This window comes from Microcaecilia unicolor, chromosome 9 (genome assembly GCF_901765095.1).
Source record: "Microcaecilia unicolor chromosome 9, aMicUni1.1, whole genome shotgun sequence".
NCBI classification, from domain to species: domain Eukaryota; kingdom Metazoa; phylum Chordata; class Amphibia; order Gymnophiona; family Siphonopidae; genus Microcaecilia; species Microcaecilia unicolor.
The window spans coordinates 35,191,574-35,216,151 of NC_044039.1; the positions used below are offsets into that span (position 1 = coordinate 35,191,574).

Here is a 24,578-nt window from a genome sequence, read left to right on the forward strand (position 1 = left end):
GGCCACGCCTTTGACCCACCCAGGCTCCTCCCAGGTCCACACCCCCTAGCAGTTATGCACTTTAAATTTTGCGCACACACAGTTTATAGAATACTGACTTAGGGCCAATTAGTATCAATTAAGACCAATTATAGCCAATAATTGGTTATTAAAGGCAATTAGCAGCTAATTACATTATTAAGTTACACACACAAATGCTCTTATTCTATAACTTGAAAGTGCAAATTTCCATGCTAAATGTAACTTTTGATGACTGGTTTATAGAATTAGGGGGTATATTTGTACTTTTCAACTTGTTTAAAATCTATTTTATCTGATTTAGGGGCCCTTTTACAAAGCGGTGGTAGAACTACCGCCGCTTTGTCATATGCCAATCTGGCACTGCCGCTGGCCTAACGTGGGAGCCGGTGGTGGTGCTGCCCCCAGCGCAGGTCTGGCACAACCAGAATAATTTTTTGTACCACTGGGGGTTACCCAGCAGTAATGGTTACCACCAAGTTAGCACAGGATCCCTTACCATCACCTAAATAGATGACGTAAGGGTTCCCCCCCCCCCCCCAGAAATGCCCATGTGGCAAGTGTTCACTTACCGCATAGCCATTTCCTTTTTTGGCTTTTTATCCATTGTGGTAAAAGAGGCCTCAGCATGTGGCAAATCCACGCACCGATACTACTGCAACTTGGTGAAAGAATTCCTTAATCACCAGTGATCTGTATTATTAAAAAAAACTAGGTCCACATTCTGAAGCAGGCTGTGAAAACTGTAAGGCTGTTTATAGCTATTCTGCAAGCTGTTTTGGATCTTTAATTTGTAGTTTTTTAGTTTGTATTTTGTATTTCTTTTCATTATTTTTTATTCTTTAATTTTTTAGGGCTGCATTTTATTAAAATTTGTAATCTGCGATTTATTGTAGTCTGTCAATCCTCTGAGCATTTAGGTTTTAACTACTTATAATTTTTTAGGGTTGTATTTCGATTAAAACTTTAATCGTGATTCATCGCATGATTAAAGGTATGCTATTTATTTCGTTTTGTTCCACTGCAGCTCCTTGTGACTCTGGGTAATAGAGGTTTAAGTGACTTTCCCAGAGTCACAAAGAGCTGCAGTGGGAACAAAACTAAATAAACGACATACCTTTAATCATGCGATGAATCACGATTAAAGTTTTAATCGAAATACAACCCTAAAAAATTATAAGTAGTTAAAACCTAAATGCTCAGAGGATTAACAGACTGTTTGATATCATCCATATTTCAGTTCTTTCACTGGCCTAGCTAAATTGTCATTGATTTGTTTTTTAAATAAAGCCTGGCAGCTGTGGCAATGGAATATTACCAGTGGAACAGAACCAGGAATCAGGAGTTCCTGTTTAATTTTGTTCAGATGGAGCAAAGCTTCACAGAATATCCCCCGGATTCTATATAGTGCGCTTACATTTAGGAGCCAAAATTGGCTTGGATTCTATAACACCGAGTGTAACTTAATTGGCTTAACAAGCTAAGGAACACTGATAATAGCACTCAACAAGCAATAATGAGTGCTAATTGGCACTGATTAGAATTTAGGCACACAACTCGCTAAGCATATTCTGTAATGAATTGCGCCGAACTTCTAATGTGTGGAGGCAAAAGGGGCACGGCTATAGGTGGGGAAATGGATGTTTCATGAGTGTTCCAAAATGTAAATGCCTAATTACAGAATATGGTCCAGTGCGCCTAAATCTACATGCTGAGATTTACACCAGGTTTTCATTGGCATAAATGGATGCACGCATATATCGGTGCTGAAATATCAACTAAGCATATTCTATAATTGGCGCCTAAGTCTAGGTGCCGATTATAGAATACACTTAGTCGGCACTGATTTCAGCACCAATTTTTTAGGTGCCATATATACTCCTATGTGTGTATCAGACTTGGCCTAGCGCAGCTTGGACTATAATAACCTCGGTAAATTGTGGTGCCAATCTAATGCAACATCTGATGCAATCAACAACACAATATTCAGCATTTAAATATCCGAAAAATACTTCAACATACACATGATTGAAAAGACTTAGAATTACTCCAAAGACCATTTGCGAAATCCCCATGATGACAGACATCTTCATTTTGTAGGAGTTTGAGAATGTTAGCTTGTTTGAAGCAATGTTCCAGATCTTGAGAAAACATGGATGAAGAGAAGAGTTTGTTAGGAAGGCATAATTATTCAGAAGAGGCTACAGTAAGCCTGGAATTGTGTTTAGAACTCCTGGATGTCTTGGGTTGGGTCAAAATGCAAATAGATGCTGGGTTTCCCCATCAACTTCATTTATATGCTTCTCTAAAAACATCAAGAGCCATCCGAACAACCAATGAACACCTACCCTTCTGAAAGCTGCTGAAAACTTACCTCTTCAAACAAGCTTACCCAAACAACCCAACTTAATTCTTGAACTTAATCCACACCACTAGCACTACCCATACTCCTATCCTCTCCCCCACACCTCTTCCTATTGTCCTACTCTTTTAACTGATCATCTTTTGATGCTTTGTACCATACTTCGTGTTATCTCTGTGATACTTTGTACCATACCTTGTACCATACTTTGTACCACACCTTGTAAGCCGCACTGAACCTGCTATCGGGCGGGAAAGAGCGGGGTATAAATGCTATAAAATAAATAAATAAATAAAGGATCTAAAACCCACTCAGTTTTCATTCTTGGCTTAATCCAACAATATATTGGGGGCAAGTCTATAATATAGGTTCTAACATTTACGTGGCCATTACATGGGCAAATGTTTAGAATGATGGGATATATACACTCATATGTGTGCACATGTGTGTAAATGCCAAAATTCTGCTGGTGGTTTTCTGTAAATAAGTATTTAACTTATGCAAAGCTAGAATCTATATATGGCGTCAAAAAAGCGCTATTCTATAAGCAACACACAGTGACAAAGGAGACTTCTCAAGCCAATGTGTGTTGTCTTACGAAAGACCTAAGGCTGATAACTAAAGACTTAAATAACTGAAGAAGAAGATGAAGTTCTTTAAGTTAAGTAATTGGATTTTTTTCTGAAAGTTACTGAATTTTTGATAAAATAAATTTTTGATGAATATGCAATATATAAAAAAGAAAAAAATATGTGATAGCAAAGTCTTTGGATCAATGACGAATACATGTCCACTTTAAATTGTGTTTGGCTCGATACATTGGGCCATGAAAGTGGAGTCATGCGCTTCTGACAGATCCTATACTGCTATTGAAAAGTTTATTTGCTTTCTATGAATGTATGACTTTATAGGAGCTGGGCAGTTGGTTTGGATGTATATATATATATTGCCTCCTCCATTGATGAAAGTTTTTGTGGTGTACTCCTGATTAACTTTAGACATGGCCATTTGCCAAACTGAAATGTGGGGCAAATTTAAGCACCTAAATTAGGCGTGTATCCCCGTTATTCTATACACAATGCACGCAAATGCTAGGAATGCTCCCGTTCTGTCCATGACCCTCCCATTTCCGTACCCGCTTTTTTAATACTCGCGCTTAAAATTTAGGTGCCGGAGTTTATGCATGTAAGATCAAATTAAATCTAATAAGTGCCAGTAATTGCTTGTTAAAAAGCCAATTATTGGCACTAATTGGCTCATTATTCAATTAAATTACACGTGCGCCCAAATTTGTGCATACAATTTTTGGCGACTTTTATAGAATTAGGGGGATAACGCATATTTGCAAGGGGGATATACACGTGAGCAATGCCTGGGCAGGGCTCCCACGTACACATGCACCTTAAGCATACTGCAAATTAACACTTAGGTGCCTCCACCTGCACCAGCTGGTATAAAGGTTTGCACCTGACTGCTAGGTGGGTCTAAACCCGGTTAGACTTATATTCTATAAACTTTACTTTACTTTACCGTACCATACAAGCTTATATACCACTAATACCTTACAGCAACGGTTTCCAAACTGTGCACCGTGGCGCCCTGGTGCGCCACAGCAAAATCTCAGGGACAGTGGCGTAGCCCGGGTGGGCCCAAGCCCACCCAGTAGCAGCACACCTATGAAGTGTCTGGCAGGGATCCCCAAGCCCCACCAGCCAAAAATTCCCAACAACTGTCCTTCCTGCATACCAGCCTTCCTTCTAATGTATTCCCGCCTATGCGGAAACAGGAAGTTGCATCAGAGGGAAGGCTGTGGGGCCAACATGAGCAGTGTGTATTAGTTGCTGCTCGCTGCCAGTGAAAATCTGCTATTTAAAAGGTATGGGGGGAGGGGGATGTTTGAGAGACCATATGGCATGCAGGCGAGAGAGGAAGAGACCAAATCACTTGTGGGACAGGGCAGAGTTCTTCTGCCCACCCATCTTGGGCCCAGGCCCACCCAAAATTGGGTGCCTGCTCAGGGATGCCACGGCACATTACTCCCTACTTTCTCCTCCCACAGGTCCGGCATCTACCGCTTCCTGCTTCTTCCCCCGCCACCATTGCAGTACTTGCAGCTTACATTTTTGGGTGTCGGTGATTCACCCAGGCACTGAGGGGACCTTCCCTCTGTCGCGTCCAGCTCTCGCAACAGGAAGTTGCACCAGAGAGGGCCGGACGCGGCAGACTGGGAAAGCACCGGAGTACAGTGTGAATGCAAATGGCCTGAAAATGTAAGCTGCAAGCACTGCAGTGGCAGCGGGGGAAGGAGATGGATCTTAAGGAAGGAAGGAAGGTAGGAGCAATGCTGGATTTGTGGAAAGTGTGCTGGTGTGAGAGTGCAGGGAAAGGGAAAGGAAGACCTATGTGGCGGGGATCAGTTGGTGGGTCAGGTTCGGGATGCTGATCAGGACAGGGGGGGGGGGGTATTTATTTTTATTTTATTTACAAGGCTTGATAATACTGCATATGCCAAGAACTGGCTTCTAGGTGGTTTGCATTAAACAAAGCTAGCTGCCAGAAGGAGAAAGAAGGAAAAGTTAGAGATGAGCAGGGTAGGCAAAGCTAAAAAGGTGAGTTTTCAGGGCTGCTTTAACTTAGCATAAGAGGATTTCAGGCTGGAATTGAGCAGGCATGGAATTCCACAGCTTGGGACCAGCATAGCTGATGGCAAAGGCAGGAGCGGAGTCAAAACGCACAGCAGAAAGGGGTGGGGGAGAGAGATGGAAAAAACTAGCAGTATCAGAATAAGCGAATGACAAGGGGTGTAAGGAAAGGAATAAGGAGGTGAGATAGGTAATCTGGGGCTAAGGGGAGAGAGACTTGAACACGAGAATTAAACACTTAACCAGTGTTCAAGCTGGAGGAGTGGAGTGACATGATCAAAAGGCTTGAAATGCTGTAAAAGGCGGGCAGCAGTAGATTGAACCAGTTGAAGGCATTTTAGGGAGTAGAAGGGCAGGCCGGCATACAAAGAATTACAATAGTCGAGATGAGTGATTACTGAACAAAGGAGAAGAGAACGAATAGAAGAGAGCAAGAAAAAAGGTTATGGATCCTGACCAGGGTTTGAGAAGTGTTTGAGAAACTGATTGTGAAATTGGGGAGGGTCTGAATGCAGATTAGCGGGTGGAGGATGGAGGAAATGCTGATGGAGGGGGGAGGGGAGCGGAACAGGATTTTTTTTTTAATTTAGTAAAGTAGCAGGCCAGAGTAGCTGCATCCAGATATTGAGGATGCATTTACCCCTGGATTCTAAAAATGGCGCCCAAAGTTGGGCACCCAAATTTGCACACGATCCTGAGATCCACATGCAAATAAATTAGATAATGAGCTGTTAACAATCAATAATTGGCACTAATTTGGATTTGCACACAGATCTGACTGTGTGCGATTCTATAAAGATCCGCACCCAAATCTTCTTGCGTGCAATCCAAAAGGGGGCATTGTCATGGGAGGGGCATGGGCAGGTCAAGGGTATTAACAAAAAATGCCCCTGAAGTGTTACAGAATTCCAGGGATCCATGCCCAACTTGCATGCCAGGATTTACACCAGGTTTCAATTGGTGTAAGTCCTCTTGCCCCAAACTGGGCATGCAAATCCTCACTGACTCCTGTTCCACAAAGGGCATTCATTCTGGAGCGCCCTTTATAGACTAGTGCTGAGCGTTGAGTTTTCCTGGCGCCTATTTTTCAGTCATCCCAGTCATCCCAGACACTTACGGGATAATATTCCTTCCGGTCAGCTTTTGCGATTAAAATGCATCTGCACAGATAAGAAAGATTACAAAATACAAGCAGCAGCTATGTGCCAGCGCTTTTATCAGCGTGGATATCCCGACAAGGTTATCCGGAAGGCTTATAAAAGGGCTTCCAATGCGGAACGTCAATGGCTATTGCAATCTAAGGATCAAGACAATTCATATCCTCTGGTTTGTGTACTTCCTTTTTCAAATATGTCCAGCTTGATCCGACAATTAATATGTAAACATTGGCATGTTCTTCAAGTACATGCACCCTTGGTAGATCGCCCTTGTTTTGCGTATAAGAGAGGGCGTAATTTGGGAGAGATGTTATCTGGTCGGTGTCCGGAATGGCATAAACAACCGGGACATTTTAAATGTGGATCCTGCATATATTGTCAGCATGTTTATGAGGGTAACAAAATTAGTGTACCCAATAATAATCATCAAAACTTTTACATGCATAGCAGGACTGATTGTAATTCAGCTGGAGTTGTGTACTGTATATGGTGTCCATGTGGACTTTGTTATATAGGGCACACGAAGAGGAAGATTAAAATACGCATTGGGGAACACATTAGTAACATTCGTACCTGTAAAAGGGAAGCTCCTCTGAGTGAGCATTGGAGTGAGTTTCATCATCAGATTGAAGATTTGAAATATACAGTGATCCTTCAAATTAAATTACAGAGGGGAGGAAATTTGAGTGATATTTTGATTAGGAAGGAACAACGGTTTATTTATATGTGGGACACTGTTTATCCCCGGGGTTTAAATAGAGAGGTTGAATGGTTATGAAATGTGGGGCCAGAATTCCCTGAGAGTAATGGCCCCTTTAAATAATTTTGGGTGTTTCCAGCTATTTTGAGTCCCTTTCCCTCTCTCAATCTTATTGGCTGCATGGGAACCAAATGGGGAGGTTCCCCTTGGATATTTGAACAGAGTAAGGTGTTGGGCAGCTGTTTGGTTTGGAGAGTAAGGAGGGTTCCAGACACTACCGCTCAGGGATAGTACCTGACATTGATGGTAACAATGAATTGGATTTATGTGAGTAATTGAATTTAAGTTTGAAACTGAGCTGTATAAATATTTAATTATATTCTAGTATAGGGTGAAAATATTGTTTAGATTATTAATGTAAATTTATGTTTGTAGTTCCCTTTCTGAGGAAGATATTCGAAACTCAGCTTGAGTTAAAGGGAAAAGTGAGATGGTGTTGAACAGCACGAATGAACCTTTGATGAAATTTTAAATCACCTGTACGAGCACACTGGGTTCGTAAGGGAAGTTATTTTTTGTTTTTCTTTTTTACATATTCAGGTTTTTTGAGTATGTGTTTGTGGTATGTGTAGAATTTAATGGTTACTATTAGCTGTATGTGATTTACAAGTGAGTGTTACTTATAATTAGGATTTATATTATAACTGCAGTTACTTGGTGTGGGGTATAATAAGAACTAACTGTTATATGGTTTGATTGTATAGTTGATTTAATGAGATCTGTCTTAAAAATTTGAAACATCATTAACTGCAAGTTGCATTACAAGTAACAGTAGGTGTGTGCACATACATTTTGAGGAGGTGGAACACAGGCTGTGCTATGATGGTTCCATCTAAATACTACCACATGCTTTCCCTGGGAACGCTATGGGTGTAATGGATATGGACTGAGCACAATCTAAAATTTAAATAATTATATTAACGATTATATGTATGAATGGTTATTTAGTTTAATTTTTCCCAAGTATTTTTTGGTGGCCTATTTTTCAGTGCCATGTACTGAATCTGGCCTTTACTGCACTTACCCCGCAGTAAGCGGCTGCCCTGTATGGTGACTAAAAGGCAGATGCTGGGCACATCCTCAAAAGTTACTGCCCATGCTTTGCACTTACCATGCATTCGTTTTTGCACCTAACGTGGTATGTGCACAAATTTACCACACTTTAGTAAGCTCACACTGTATCATCCTCAGGGCTGGTGTTAGACATTCAGGGGCCCATGGTCCAAATCGGGAAGGGGTCTTCAGCCTATGCCTCCTTCAGCGTCATGCAGGTACTGAGGCCCAGAGCAATTGCCCTGTTTGCCTTCCTTTAACACTGGCCCTGATCATCCTAGTACAATGCAACAAACAAACCACATCCTAGTTGGGGAAAGATCCATTTTCACTTACATTTGATTACTCTCTGACTTTAGCTTCCAGATTTGCATGGGGTGCAGTTTGGATTTTAACATTTCATCTGAGAAACACAATCAATCTTCAAATTACTTCACTGTAACATGGGAAGGGGCTGGGGGGATAGTGTTCAAAGGCTTTGAAGGCAATTCTATAGCACGGTATCTCTATTTAGGCGCCCTGAGGACGTGCAGTAGGAGTTTATTCCATAAAGCTATGGGGCATGCAGTTCCATTATAGAATGCAAGTGTATCCCAGTATCAGCACACTTAACATCGGGCACTGGCAGTGTGTGTGGAGCCTAAATGCAGGGCCAGTTTAACCACTTGATTAGGTGAGGCGCTGGCGCAGGACGCCGGCGATTAAGGGCACCAAAGTACCCAGCCTCTGACCTCACCTGGTGTACAGGTTAAGCATTTTCTTCCCCCTTCCTCCCCCCCCCCCCCCCCAATCCAGTCTCTCCCCTTTCATCTTCCCCTCCCCTCCCCTGATTCGGTACTGCTCCCTCACTTCTTTCACTCCCCCGCGCCGGTCCTGTAAAGTTTGTGTCAGTTGCCGGCAGGAGAAGCAGCATGGCAGGCTGCCTTCAGCCAACCCCTGACTGTTCCCTCTGCTGTGTCCTGCCTCTTCTGATGCAATTTCATGTGGGTGGGACACAGAGAGGGAAGACCTAGGGCCAGCCAAAGGCAATCTGTCAAAGATATTAACTCCGCTGGTTTCCTGCACAATTGGGTTCCTTTAATAAGTTGTCTGCGGGTGCTTGCGGGTTGTGTTTTTTGGAGCTGTTTCCATCTCCATCTCCTATTGGTCATATTTGGTGTTGGAATGAGGCTTGGTACATCTCAAGCCTCATTCTGGCTCCAAATTTGACCAATAGGTGGGTGAGGTGGGTGATGATGTCATCAGCTGTGAGTCACCAGTACGCCCCCCTGCTTGCTGCTGCTGCTGCCGCTGGTGACTGACATAAAATTTACAGGACCGTGGGGGAGTGAGAGAGGTGAGGGAGCAGTGCCAGGCCAATTGGGAAGGGGAAAGGGAAACTAGACTGGGGGGAAGAGATGTCGAACTCATGGGCGGGGGGGAGAGGCATCAGAAGCTATGCAATGGGGGAGAGTCTTGAGCTGGCCCTGCCTAAATGCGCACAACTTATTGTATTCTGCTCTCCTGCAGTCAGGACATTGTGATGTTCCCAAGCATAAGAACATATATAAAAGTAGCATGGGATACCAGAGGAAATTTTCATGTATTGCACCAGTTTTGCACATTTTAGTTAATAGACTCTTGTATCAAAGCAAATGAAATCCAGAACTAAAGTTAGGAAATGTTCAGTGGAAAACATGTTCCTAAATTTAGCAGAAAATCCACCTAAAACATAAAAACCTCAGTTACCAATGAGTCTTTATTTTCAAAATTGATCCCAAAGTCATAACGAGTTGAATTAAAAAAAAGTTCTACTTTTCATTTATGCTCCCAGCACCATGATAACCTATTCATGCCACGGAAAACAAGTGTGAAATCATATTTTAATTACTGGCTTCAAGTATTGTTTGTGTAGGATCCACCATTCTACTTCAGGATCTGAAGGGTCCATAAGATAACTCCTCCATCTTTATTCTGTTTCTTCTCACAGTGTAAATAAAAAGATATCACCTGCACTGGATGTCATTACCGGATCAATTCCAAAAGGGTAAGGATTTCCAGAATACACTCCAAGAATGGCTGGATTAAGTTGCAGCACTGTAGACTCCTCAACCAATGTGTCACTGAAAGCACAATGAAAAAAATATACAAGTTTAAAATTCAAGGCCATATAAAATGGGCAAAAAGTACAACCCCCTGTAATGGAGCTCTGCAAATATATTTACCTAGAAAGAAAGTGGTGAGTATTAAAAGTTGTCAAAAATATTTGATCTCTTGGGCTGGTTTTATCTACTGCAGTCAATGTGCAAAGGGGTTGTCTGGGTAATTTGGGGAGTTAACTAGATAAGCCTTTCATTTTAACCCTAAAAACCCTTACCTAACAAAACTCTGCCCAGTTAAACCCTGCTGAGTGAGCTGACACCTGATATTCACAGACACTTAACGCTGCTGACTGTCCATCCCCCTAACAGGGACGGTTAGGGTGCAGTGGCGACTTAGCCAGTTAGGGGAAAATTCTATACATGTGCCAAAAAAATCGGCACAGAAAACAAAAATACAATTAGCGCTATTCTATAAACCTCGTCTAAGTTAGGCGCAGTTTATACAATACACGTAGCACCGTCCCCTTGACTAAAATTTAGGCATGGCCATTTTTGCCAGCTAAAACCTGGTGTAAATGCCCACACCTAATTTAGGTGCAGATTGGGCGTATTCTATATTAATATTAGGGGAATGCCCATGATCTGCCCATGCCCCTCCCATGGCCGCGCCTCCATTTGAGATCCAGGCATTTGAATTTACATATACCACTTTAAAGAATACGCTTAGAAAGTTGTATGCATAAATTCTAATTAGTGCCAATTACTGCCAATAATTGCTTGTTATTGGCCAATTATTGGCGCTGATTAGCTTGTAAATCAATTAAGTTGAGCGTGCAATTTCACTGCACTGCCAAATTCGCATGCACAACTTTAGACGCCATATATAGAATTCCCCCTCCAGCAGGGATTTTTAGTCCGCTAACTCCCCTGTTTACAAAACCGCACTAGCGGCTGCTGGTACAGCAATGCTGGCACAAAGGGGGTAAGTAACCACAAAAAGTTAGGACAGTAAAACAGCTGTCCTAACTGCGGGACTCTTTTACTAAGCTACATAAGCGCCTACGTGCACCCAACGTGCATCGATTCCAAGTTACTGCCCAGCTACCGCATGGCCCGGGCAGTAATGTCATTTTTTACATGTGTGCACTCACGCGTGCTGGAAAATATTTTTATTTTCTGACGCTTGGGCAGTAATTGGCATTTGAATGCGCGTTGACCATTACCACCCGGTTAATGCGTGAGACCTTACCACTAAGTCAGTGGCTGGCTGTAAGGTCTCAGACCCAAAATTTTCATTTTGTTGCATGCCCATTTTTGGCCAAAAAAAAGGCATTTTTTACAGGTATGCTGAAAAATGATTCTGCGCGTGGCCAAAACACGTGCCTACACTACCACAGGCCATTTTTCAGCGCACCTTAGTAAAAGGACCCCTTTATGCGCCAAGTTAACCAGGCACTGGTCTGCATATCAGTTGGTGCCTGGTTAACTTCCAGGTTAATGCACAGAGCCGGATATTCAAAGTTGCGTTTGTCCTGGCTTTGAATATTCAGGGTTAACTCAGCTCATGGCTAGGAGCAGGTTATCTACCACTCACCGCTGAGGGCTGAATATCAGCCCCTTCATGTTTTGTTTTGTTTCTCATTTTCTTACGTGGCTGTCAATTTATCTGGTGTACTGTAGTTAAGCTCATAGTAAAAATGTTTTAGCATGTGCTAAATGGCAGAAACAAACATTTTGTGGCTTTTTGAGTCATTTCAGGCACGAGAGTGCCACACCCCTAAGAGAAAAACTGCACTGGCTCCCACTTAGGAACGTATTAAGTTCAAGGTCTGCACCCTGATTCATAAAATTATCTATGGAGATGCCCCGGTCTACATGTCAGACCTTATTGACTTACCACCCAGGAACACCAAAAGATCTTTACGCACATTTCTAAATCTTCACTTCCCCAGTTGCAAAGGCCTAAACTATATACTAACACATGCATCTAATTTTTCCTACATAGGAACGCAGCTTTGGAATGCATTACCACTTGATGTGAAAAAAATGAGCGACTTAATCAACTTTCGGAGATCACTGAAGACCTATCTCTTCAATAAGACATACCGCAATGATCCATCATTTGAACCTTAGCACATTACTGCATTAACTGTTATTACATTTTTGATCTTGTTATACCTAATGCTTTATCCCATTATGTTACTCATGTTCTTATGTAATTATTAATTGTATCTTTACTCCGCTGTGGCGATAACCAGAGCGGAATACTGTAATCCACATTGAGCCTGCAAATAGGTGGGAAAATGTGGGATACAAATGCAATAAATAAATAAGAAGGTGGCAATTCTATAACTGGGTGCCCCCCTTTTAGGAACCCCGATGCCACACGGTGAGAATCTTTTCTATAATGGCATTTAGGTGCCAGATTCCATTATAAATACTAGAACAACCAGGATTGATACACCTAATATTTATGCAGATGCAGATACACCAGCCATAGTGCAGTTACATAAATGCAGCAAGAGTGCATGTCACTTATGGAATTCTGTAATTTGCATATGTAAGTGGGAGACACACCTATGTCCCACCTTGCTCTACCCATGTGGATGCTTCATTTGTATTTACACACTATCTCCCTGATTCTATAAAAGTTGCCAAAAATTGTATGCACAATTTCAGGCGCACCAAGAAAATGTACTGCTTGATCCTCTCCTCTCCTTATTACAAACTCTGGCCTCCTACACTAATTACTCCTGAGCTCGTCCTACCTATCTCGATATCCCTAAAAATCTTGGGAGTCCTGGTTGACCGAACTTTGTCATTAGAGCAGCAAGTGAACTCTACAGTCAAGCAAATGTTCTACTCACTCTGGAGACTTAAGCATATCAAGACATACTTCCCTCAAGGCGTGTTCCGCACTTTAGTCCAGTCCCTTGTGATTAGCCGTCTTGACTACTGCAATAGTATCTACGGGGGATGCACAGGTATGATCCTAAAAAAATTGCAAATGGCTCAGAATACAGCCGCCCAACTCATCTTCGGCAAATCTAGATTTGAAAGCTCGAGACCGTTACGTGAAAGGCTGCACTGGCTTCCTGTGAAGGACCGCATCACGTTCAAGACCTGCGCATTGGTGCACAAAATCATCTATGGAGATGCCCCTTCCTATATGGACGCTCTCGTTGACCTGCTGCCCAGGAACTCCCAAAGATCGGCCCGCTCGTACCTCAATCTCCATTACCCTGATCCCAGTGGCCTCAAATATAAGGCCATCTATGGCTCTTTTTTCCCTTATCTCAGCACTCAACTGTGGAATGGGCTGCCACGAGAGATCAAATTCACTTCAGACCACCCGACCTTCAAGAAGAGCCTCAAGACCTTCCTTTTTGGCAGAGCATATCCCACGAGCCCTACAGGAGCCACACCCTTTTAGCCCGCAGCTCACTCTGTGATGACTTATCACCTACCCTCTCTTCCTTTTCCTCATCAGTTCTTTCTCTCTCCCACCTGTGCCCTTGTCTATCGTACTTTGTACTATTGATATTGTTGTTGTTTGCTTATTAACTACTGTACGCCACATTGAGCCTGTCCATGGGCGGGAATATTGTGGGATATAAATGTCATAAATAAATAAATTTGTGTGTGCAATTTAATAGCATAGTGAGTCCATTAGTGCCAATAATTGGCTTCTTATGCTTAAATCTTTTTTATTATTAGCAACAGAGCTTGTACAGAATATGCAATGAAAGGAGACCAATACAAATAATCAATGTTATAACTCAAGTCACCCGATAATTGTTAATGTTTTATCCCCCCCTCCTACCTCCCTCCCCTTACCCACCTCCCCCCTTAAGTTTATTAACGAGAACCATCTTTGTAGGATGCAACATCATGTATGATATGCTGTTCAGGGCATTTGATAATAAGAAAGTCTCATCAGAACAACCAACCTCCTTTCTTATGAGGCAGTAGCTTAATAACACGACCTACTGCAAAGGGCCTTGTTTCTTATAACCCTTCATAATTGGCTTTTTAACAAGCAAATATTGGCACTAATTAGATTTAATTGGGACTAACACGCGTAAATTTAGGCATGGGAGCCTAGCCTAAAACTTACTCACGGCCCAAAAAAGGGAGCACAGAAATGGGAGGGTCAAAGCTATTTTAGGCACCATTTATAGATTCTAGCCCTATACCCAGTGTGTTTTTTCTATTGAAAAAGGTGCCAGTACTCAAATGCCAGGCCACCCTTCACTGAGGGATCCACCCCACATTGTCCAGGCCCCTGCAACCAGTCACAGAATCTATGACAAGGCAGAATTGGTGTGTAGAGGCTGAACTCTTTCATTAAAACTTGGGGCTTATGGGTCAATTTTAGCAGACAATGGAAAAGGTGCCGGTACTCAGTACCCCCTCAAAAAAAGCCCTGCCTATACCACTTAAGTACACCCTTAATCGCTTAGTCACTTTGCTGCCATTTATTGCATGTAAGTGTTTACTTATTCACAAAGGTGCCAGTATTCTGTAAACTTACAGATGCAAGGGGTGTGTCCTCTCAGTACGTCCCATTCTCTCTGCCACTCTTCTACGTGACGTCCCATTATTCTCGGCCTGGCCATCTTACACCTCGATTACTGCAACCCCCTTTATGCTGGTCTACCCCTTCACTCCCTGAATCGTCTGCAACTGGTCCAGTCAACCACCATTAGCTCCTTCATAACGCACATCAACCATGTTACCCCACTCCTCCGTGCAGAACATTGGCTTCATCATGCATCAAATACAAAATTCTCTTGCTGGTATACAAGTCAAGATTCCCATCTGCTCCTGCCTATCTCAACAACCTCCTCATTCCCTACACTCCCTTCCATTGTCTTCGCTAAGCGGACAATAATTTGCTCACTCTGCCACCTCCCTCCACAGTACTGTTGTCCTCTACCCATGACTCCTCCTTTTGTTGCTTAGGCCCCAAACTGTGGAATGACCTACCATTGCATATCAAACATCAGACATCCCTCCCTAGATTCAAGCAAGCCCTCAAAACCCATCTCTTCTCTGGTACTGCTTAAAATTCCCCTAATCAGCAAAGGTTACTTACCCTCCTCCTTCCCACATTTGTTTTATATAATGTAAACCACTTTATGCCTATGTCAGGCCCTAGCGGTATATCAATCATATGAAATAAACATAATAAATGTGGGTGCCAGGTTGTAGAATTACCCTTCACGTGATCGGATTTAGATTTATTACTCACCATTTCCAAATCCAAGCTCAAGGTCAGCTATATATTCAGGTCCATGAGTTATTACCATACCCGAACTGGCTGACAGTCTAGTACCTGATGCAATGAAGGATTATGTGACTTGCCTAAGGTCACACAGAGTGTCAGTGGGAGAAATGACTGGCTTCTCCAGGTCACTAACTACTTCTCTAACCCCAATGCATATCCCTACTACGCAAAACAAGGGCTCATCTGCCTACTTTTTGTTCCATCGCCTTCTCTTACAAGGATGCATCGTAAAGTTCTGCATTATTGCAGGAATAACGTCCAAGAAAAAAACAAGTGGCACTGTGTTTGATACGAGCTAAAAGACAGGAAACAGACAGCAGGACTAAATGGTCAGTTTTCCAAATGGAAAAAGGTCACCAGTGGAATGCCATAAGAGTCTGGACAAGATTTGGCACTGGTAGTCATGAGGAGGTATGAAGATAGTACTGTGCTTGAGAAAGAGTCACACTAGGAGTGGGTGGGGAGTCAAACTATATATCTTGATTTCTAAAAAATGTCTGACACCCTGTATCACTTTTTTTTTTTTAACAGAAAGATTGAATCTAGGATGAAATATGAAGAATAAGGCCAAAATTCAAGTTGTGTTGTAGTTCATTTCATAGCATTTACTACTTACGTCCAATTGCCATTTCTGAACATTGACCGGACACTCCAAGAAGAGCCAAAGATGTTTAAAGCTTTAGAGAAACAGTCATTGTAGATAAAGCCCGTGTAAATAGAGAATATGCTCATCAGAAGAATCAGGTAGCGGCCACTGAAGAAGGTGTTCCAAATCTGCCAAAGGAAAACCCCAGGGATGAATGATGCGTTATGAATTTAACACATGCACCAAAGTCAATGGATATCAAATTTAATGTAACCAGTAGAGTAGGAAGAATGGTAAGATTAGGACACCCTCCAGCTCATTTTCGAAAGAGAAAAACGCCTATATTTCGACCCAAATCTGGAGATGGGCGTCTTTCTCCCGTGGGCGCCCAAATCGGTATAATCGAAAGCCGATTTTGGGCGTTTCCAACTGCAATTTGTCGCGGAAACGGGTAAAGTTGACGGGGCATGTCAGAGGCGTGGTGAAGGCGGGACTGGGGCGTGTTTATCGACTGAGCAGAGATAGGCGCCTTTGGGCGATAATCGAAAAAACAAAGGTGTTTTTAGCGTGAATTTAGGTCACTTTTTTGGACCCTTTTTTTCACGAACAAGCCCCAAAAAAGTGCCCTAAATGACCAGATGACCACTGGAAGGAATCGGGTTTGACCATTCTGGTCACTAACCCCCTCCCACCAAAAAACCCAACTTTAAAAACTTTTTTCCCAGCCTGTATGCCAGCCTCAAATGCCATACCCAGCTCCATCACAAAAGTATGCAGGTCCCTGGAGCAGTTGTTAGTGGGTGCAGTGGACTTCAGGCAGGTGGACCCAGGCCCATCCCCCCCTACCTGTTACACTTGTGGTGGTAAATGGAGCGCTACAAATCCCCCCAAAACCCACTGTACCCACATGTAGGTGCCCCCTTCACCTATAAGGGCTATGGTAATGGTGTAGAGTTGTGGGCAGTGGGTTTTGGGGGGGGATTTGTGGGGTTCAGCACCCAAGGGAAGGCAGCTATGGACTTGGGAGGTATTTTACTTTTTTTTTTTTTTACTTGTTACATGTGCCCCCTAGGGTGCCCGGTTGGTGTCCTGGCATGTGAGGGGGACCAGTGCACTACGAATCCTGGCCCCTCCCATGACCAAATGCCTTGGATTTGTTCGTTTTTGAGCTGGGCGCCTTTAGTTTCCATTATCGCTGAAAAACGATACCGCCCAGCTCAAATCCGCACAAATCCGATGCATTTGCCCGGAACAAACCGTATTATCGAAAAAAAAAGATGGATGCCCATCTTTTTCGAAAATACGGTTTTTCCCACCCCTTCACGTACCCGTTCTCGGAGATAGACGCCCATGGAGATAGGCGTTCGCGTTCGATTATGCCCCTCCCTGTGATATGTAAGCCGCATTGAGCCTGCCATGAGTGGGAAAGTGCGGGGTACAAATGTAACAAAAATAAAATAAAATAAAATCTTGACCTGAAGTTCTCATAGAAACACATTTTGTCTAAGGAAATTAAGGCAGGTGAATAACTCACCTCATTGGTGCTTTTCTGTGTTAGAAGCTTTTCCTCATTATTGACCATCCAGAGTGCGAATCCCAGCATAACCAGTCCATGGCCACAATCACCAAACATTACCGCAAACAGGAAGGGAAATGTGATTATAGTGTAAGGGGCTGAGTTAAAATGAAAAAGGGAAAGAAAGGACAAATTTATTTTCATTTAATTAGACTACAGTTAAAGGCGGGATATAATATAAATGTAGTAAATAAAGAAAGAAAGTTATACATAGGCCAAATTTGATTACAGTAGGATTTCTTTTTCAGTTTTGGCTACTGCTTACATTCTAATGGAAAATGCAGTTATTCAGAACAAGTTTGAGTTGTTTCTTTCCTTGTTTGACCAACTGAGGGGCCCTTTTACTAAACCCTGTAAGCATCTATGTGCGCCCAACATGCACCAAAATGAAGTTACCACCTGACTACCGCATGGCTCTTGTGGTAATTTCATTTTTAGCGTATGTCCAAAAAATAATTTTTATTTTCGGATGCGCATATCAGATGTACGCCAAGTGGCATTTGACGCATGTAGATCATTACCACCTGGTTACCGTGTGAGACTTTACCGCTAGGTCAATGGCTAGAGTTCCTCACCAATTTTCATTTTGCTGCATATCCATTTTCGGTCAAAATCTTTAAAAGGCATTTTTTTTACAGGTGTGCTGAAAAATGTTTCTGTGCGCACCCAAAACATGCGCCTACACTACCGCAGGCCATTTTTCAGCGCACCTTAGTAAAAGGATCCCTGAGTTAGTAGCTTGTCCTTCTTTAGTGGAGCTGGTTTCAGTTATGTTTCTAGTTTGTTAACATAATACTGTTTGTATTGATGAATGTGTATTTTTATTAGTTTATGTTTGCTTTTTTATTATTGATGTATTGATTATGATTATGACATTGACTTATTTGTTGTACTGTTGGTTTGTTGAAAACAGTTTGAGTTAAACTTCTGTTAAGGAAGATGGTTTATAAGTGTGTGATAAGTAGCAAAACAAAGCAGAGATAGTCCAGAGAAGAAGAAAACCACAAGTTCAGTCGCAAATGAGTTAATAAACTTGTGGTTTCTTCTTCAATGGACTATCTCTGCTTTGTTTTGCTACTTGTTGTGTTGGTGCAGAGGTTTTGCTTCTGTTCTTGCAGCTATAAGTGTGTGATAACATGATAACTAAAAATTCTTGATACAACTATTTCAGCGTCCATTTTTTGAAGAAGGGACCATCTTCAGGCAGTTTGCTGCAGTCCTGGGAGTTCTTCTATATGGGCAAAATATTCACGTAAGAAGATCTGTAGCTTAGTTATGCAAAATAAAACAATCTCCATGCCAAGGATGCTTTTCCAAAAAAATGAAAGTTTACTGTGGCAAATTGGAAGCGGGTACAAAACAATTCCATTTCTAGAAATACTACAAAAATCTGTCCTTTTAGACACTCAAAAACATATATATAATAATTTATTCAAATGCAGTACTTAGGGCTTCCAAGTCTCCGGGTGTCTCCTTGTCCCTCAGACTTTCACTATTTATGGATCTTCAACAAACTCTTTGAATACCTGCAGCATCTTGCACTGGTTCTTATATCCATTGGCCTTGGATGAATGCCCTTCTCTGTTTGCAGATGCAGAATCTCTCCATAGATCATGCCACCAACTCATTTGCCCCAAAGACACAGGGGCTCTCTTGTCCTATATGCCACCTTGAGACAGAAGGCAAACTCCTGCTCTACAATATAGGAAGTAGCAAATATTGCCTCTCCCTTCACATCTCCGTGACTTCAACTCATCTAGTGATTCCATGGGAGTGCCTATGTACCCTACTCAGTGAAATCAGGAATGTACTGTGTACACAATTCCAGTGGTGTAGCCACAGGTGGGCCTGGCCCACCCACTTAGGGCTCAGGCCCACTCAACAGTAACACACGTTTAGCAGTAGCTGGTGGGGATCCCAAGCTCCGCCAGCTGAAGACTTCCCCCAGATGGTAACGAAAATGCTACAGTCCATGATACCGGCACCTGTGCATGCTCAGTTTTCAACGCATGCCTGCTGCAGACTGCCAAGGTGACAAGAAGTGTTTTCCCACCAGCTGAGATATTTTTTTGGTGGTGGTGGGGGAGAGAGAACACTTGGTGCCCACCCACTTCTTGTCTAGGCCCACCCAAAATCTGTTGTCTGGCTACGCCCCTGCACAACTCCACTCCTTCAATTACTCCCACTTCTAAAAGAACATATTATCTCAATAAGGCTCTAATAGGCCTTCTACTGGTATTTTGATTGTTTCTATTACAGGACACAGAATGAGCTTACTTGGATTCATCTCCCTGTAATTCCCCACTCCATAGGCATCCACAATGTTTTGAAAGCCTGCAGTGAACCTATTGACTCTGTTGAAAGTGGGCGGAGCCATCTTAGTCTGTATCTCAGTCATGATGGGGCTGATGGTAGAACCACTTCGCTCCTGCAAAGATGGAAATATGACAACTAAATAAGGAGATCAAGGTTTGATCTAAGCTACCCATGCATTAAGGTGTTCAAGTAGCACCATCAGCAAATATGCACGTAGTTTTCTCTGTGTGGACCTGACTAAATAGTCAAATCAAATGTGCACTTCTGCTTTGAAATTAGCCAGGGAAACTATGCACACACATTAACGTCTGCTTTTCGGCATGTGCACATTTTCAAGATTAAAATTCACACACATAGGAGTAAATTCTATAAGTGGCACCTAAAAACTGGCGTTGAAAATTTTACCTGCTGAGTGCTACAGGGCCGCCAAGAGACTAGGCCGGGCCCCAGGCAAGGCCGCCCCGCCCCGCCCCCCCACCGCTGCCCTCCCCCATCGCTCCCCCCCCCCCCCCCCCCCCGCTGCAGTCCACAGTCTCACCTGCCTGCCTCCACGGCTCCGGGCTCCGTGCATTCAAGGCAGCAGTCACAGATCGCCTCTCTTCTGGCCTTCCCTCCCTGTTTCCCGCCCTCGTCTGATATAACTTCCGGTTTTCCCGAGGGCGGGACACAGGGAGGGAAGGCCTGAAGGGAGGCGATCTGTGACTGCCACTTCGAATGCAGGGGCCCGGAGCCAAGGAGGCAGGCAGGTGAGACCGGGAACTGCAGCGCCGGTGGCCTGACCCCGGGCCCGGGGAATTTTGTCCCCCCTGCCCCCCCCTCTCGGCGGCCCTGGAGTGCTATTCTATAAAGGGTACACATCCTTTGTAGATCAGCGCTTAGGCCAGGGCATAAACTGTGCTTAACTTTAGACACTGACAATTACATCTGCTAAATGCTGGTGTAAATACTGGCACTTAAATTAAGCACAGTTCAGCTGAAATCTGTATTTACATGTGTAAAATTTTGGAATATCCCCAAAATACCCCCTAGCCATGCCCCCCCCCCCCCAAATTTACACGTGTTAGAATTTACATACAGATCATTATAGAATATGATCTGTGCATGAATCCTAATTAAGGTCAATTAACACCAATAATTAGCTAAGTTAAGTTGCACATGCAAATTGGCAACGTGCGTTGATTTGTGCATGCAGCTTTAGTCATCGTTTATAGAATCCGGGGAATAGGCTTGAATTTTCAAACCCCTCCCCAATTCTGCCCCCAGAACAGCTCTGCGTAGTCTAGGTAAACTTCTACTCACAGGGTTGAATTCAATTAATGGCACCCAAAGTTAGGTACCTTTAGGATCCACACTAACCTCAGGATTCTATATATCGCGCCTTATGTTAAAAATCATTTTTATTGCGCAAGTCAGAAAGTTGATCAAACAAGCAGATCATCCGATATATCATGCCTTAATTTCTGCACTGAAATCAAAGCGTATTTTATGACAGTGCATGTAACTTAATTGGTTAAATAGCTAATCAGCAATGTCAATTGGATTTTAACAAGCAATTATCAATAGAAAAGGGGAAGAAAAAAACCTCCAAGAATGGAGCAAACCAAAAGTCCAAGAAAAAAAAGTGGAGCCAGTCAATGAAAATAGGAACCAGATAATCTTTTATTATACCCAGCGGCTGAAAACAAGAGAAACCCGACACCAGTGGTGTACCGGGGGGGGGGGGGGGGGGGGCGGGTCCGCCCCGGGTGCACGCCGCTGGGGGGGGGGGGGGTGCCACGCACCTGTTAGCCGAGTCTGCTCGTTCCCTCCCTGCTGCTTCCTCTGCGCGGAACAGGTTACTTCCTGTTCCGGGGCAGAAGGAGCAGCAGGGAACGAGCGGACTTGGCCAACAGGCGCGCGGCACCCCCCCCCCCCCAGCAGGTAAAAATGCACCCGGGGGGTCGCGCTGCACCCGGGAGGGGTGTAATTTCACCGGAGGGGCCGCGCTACACCCGGGGGGGGGCACATTGGCGATCTGCCTCGGGTGTCAGCCAGCCTAGGAACGCCACTGCCCGACACAGCTATGTTTCGGCACAATATGTGCCTGCATATGGGGTAGAAAAGTTCTTGTTCAAAAATATCAGACGTTGAAAAACGAAGAGAAAAACTGGTTCTGTATTCATTTTTCAAAGTCTGATATTTAGGTCGCATGTACGACTGTTCGTGTCCGCTGCATAGTTACAGAGAAGGGAACATTCGGTTTGACGTTAAGCATATTTAAAGTGTCTTGTTGAGAGAACGGTTTTGCAAAGATTTCGGCAGTACGTATTTCTTGAATAAAACGGAATTTAAGGCTTTACATGTATGTGTTTAAATTTAGGTGCGCGATCCATGCCTACATTTACCGTGCATCCTGGAAAATGGGCATGGAAATGGGTGTATCAGGGCAGAGCATGGGCGTGAATTCCAGTTACGTGTGCAATTATCGAACAAGGGGTTCCGCTCATAAATTTAGGCAGGGGCATTTGCACCATGTTTTCACTGGTACAAATGGGAGCGTCTAAATTTATGCCCAATCCCTGCACTTAAGCGCTATTCTATAAACCGTGCCTAACTTTAGGTGCAGCTTATAGAAAGCACTTAAGTGGGGGATTTAGCACCGATTTTTTTTAGACGCGATTTATAGATGGATAAGCTGTGTGTTAAAAATTAAGTTTGCTGAATAGCAGGATTAAATTTAAACCACTGGCACAGCTAGGTTGGGCCACGGGGGCCTGGGCCCCCAAAAAAATTTCATCCAGGCACCTGGTTTTGCTGGCGGGGGTCCCCAACCCCCGCCAGCCAAAGCCTTCTTCAGCGCTTGTCTCTGGCAAGCCGTGTTCCCTGCCCTGTGCTCTTTCTTCCTCCTGGCATCCTGCACATTCCTTTAAGTGAAACTGAGCATGCTCTGTTTCACTTAAAGGAGCATGCGCAGGACATCAGGAGGAAGAAAGAGCACAGGGCAGGGAACGCGGCGTGCCGGAGACAAGGGCTGAAGAAGGCTTTGGCTGGCGGAGGTTGGGGACCCCTGCTAGCAATGGTATTTGCAGGGGGAGCGGCGAGGCGATGGGGAGGAGTGGCGAGGTGGAGGGGCAAGGCAGCGGGGCGGCAGACTAAAATGTGCCCCCACCTTGGGCTTTGGCCCCCCTCCCACCACAAGGTCTGGCTACGCCCCTGCTTTAAACAAATGGTCATCCTTGAGCAATGACTAGGAATCCTCCCCCTTCCACTGTGAACATCTATTTTTTTATTGCTTCATTATCTCTGCGCCTCTGGGCACTTACCATACCCTGATGGAGTGCCTTCTTGATGCGGTCCGTATCGGCCACTGGACACCAGATCTCAGCAATCACACACTGCTGTGTAACGTCAATGTTACAAGCATTCAGGATGTGATATACAGCTTTCATCTTCTTCACTTTAACACCCCAGCTGAATAGATTCTGAGCTGCCTCATACAACACCCGCTGGCGGTGTGTCTCTGTTTGCGTTATTACCTGCAAGGGTAAAGTTTTAAAATATCGATAATGTCAGAGAAATGTGGGCCATGGGGAGAAATATAAATGGGATTAGTCAAAATATGGTGTAGAGCACTATAGCATTCAAATCAAAAACTCAGGTACAAACTTAGGCGTCCTTTTACGAAGATACAGCAAAAAGTGACCCTAGCGCACCCTTACACAGGTCTTTCCCATTTGCTATTTTTACCTCAGCCGTAACATTGCCAATTCTCTGCGGTCCTTTTACTAAGGTGCACTGAAAAATGGCCTGCGGTAGTGTAGATGCATGTTTTGGGCGCTCGCAGAATTATGTTTTAGCGCACCAACCAAAAAAATGCCTTTTTTTCTTAGCCAAAAATGGATGTGCTGCAAAATGAAAATGGCTGCGCATCTATTTTGGGTCTGAGACCTTACTGCAAGCCATTGATCTAGCAGTAAGGTCTCACGCAGTAACCGGGCAGTAATGGTCTACGCACGTCAAATGCCACTTGAAGCGCGTAGCTGCCACATGCCAGAAAATAAAAAATATTTTTAGACGCGCGTAGCGGACGTGCACCAAAATTGAAATTACCACAAGGGCCACATGGTAACCGGGCGGTAACTCCAATTTGGCGCACGTGGGGTGTGCGTAGGCACCTCAGGTGGCTTAGTAAAATGGACCCTCTATTTTTTATTTTAATGGCCATGTTGCCATTAACTTGTGGTCATTCTTAAAAATTACACAATATCTGAAACATAGGGTTAAAGCTATTCCAATATAGGTGTAGAATTTATCTAAAATGTAATTATTAAACACAGCTATATATCATTGCAAAATTAGTTATTAATCCTCTTATCGTACCATATATATAAATGTGTCCTACTACTTAAAATTACTCATCAAACCACACTACTCATTCTCAACATACACAAATTCTTGTACAAATGCTGATAAATATCTTCAGCAGACAGCTAAATATTTGGGTTACATCACATCATGCTGGCATTACCAGTCAAAAGTCTAATGCTGTCACCACCACACCCAAAATTATGCTCATAAAAAGTTAGTAGTGGTCGTGTCTTTTTTTACAGCGTTACCGCTTCCCGTTGTTCATCTGTGTCCTTATGCACTGCAAAACGCTCCTGAAGCTGGCGTAAGTATGATGACTCAATTGAAAAATTACAACAGTTCACTCTAACTTTGTTCCTGTGGAATCTTCTGTAGTCGACAGTCACATCT

General features: G+C 43.5%; 1 protein-coding gene across 1 annotated transcript in view; it reads right to left on the reverse strand.

The window, feature by feature from the left end:
- Positions 1-24,578, reverse strand: part of ATP6V0A4 (ATPase H+ transporting V0 subunit a4) — a 74,878-nt gene that overhangs the window by 14,910 nt on the left and 35,390 nt on the right. The window contains exons 10-15 of the mRNA XM_030214719.1: positions 23,144-23,356; positions 19,803-19,953; positions 17,484-17,623; positions 15,980-16,137; positions 10,001-10,094; positions 2,041-2,159 (exon numbers count right to left, since the gene is read on the reverse strand). Coding sequence (XP_030070579.1) covers positions 2,041-2,159; positions 10,001-10,094; positions 15,980-16,137; positions 17,484-17,623; positions 19,803-19,953; positions 23,144-23,356 — 875 coding nt within the window. The remainder of the gene's footprint in view (positions 1-2,040; positions 2,160-10,000; positions 10,095-15,979; positions 16,138-17,483; positions 17,624-19,802; positions 19,954-23,143; positions 23,357-24,578) is intronic.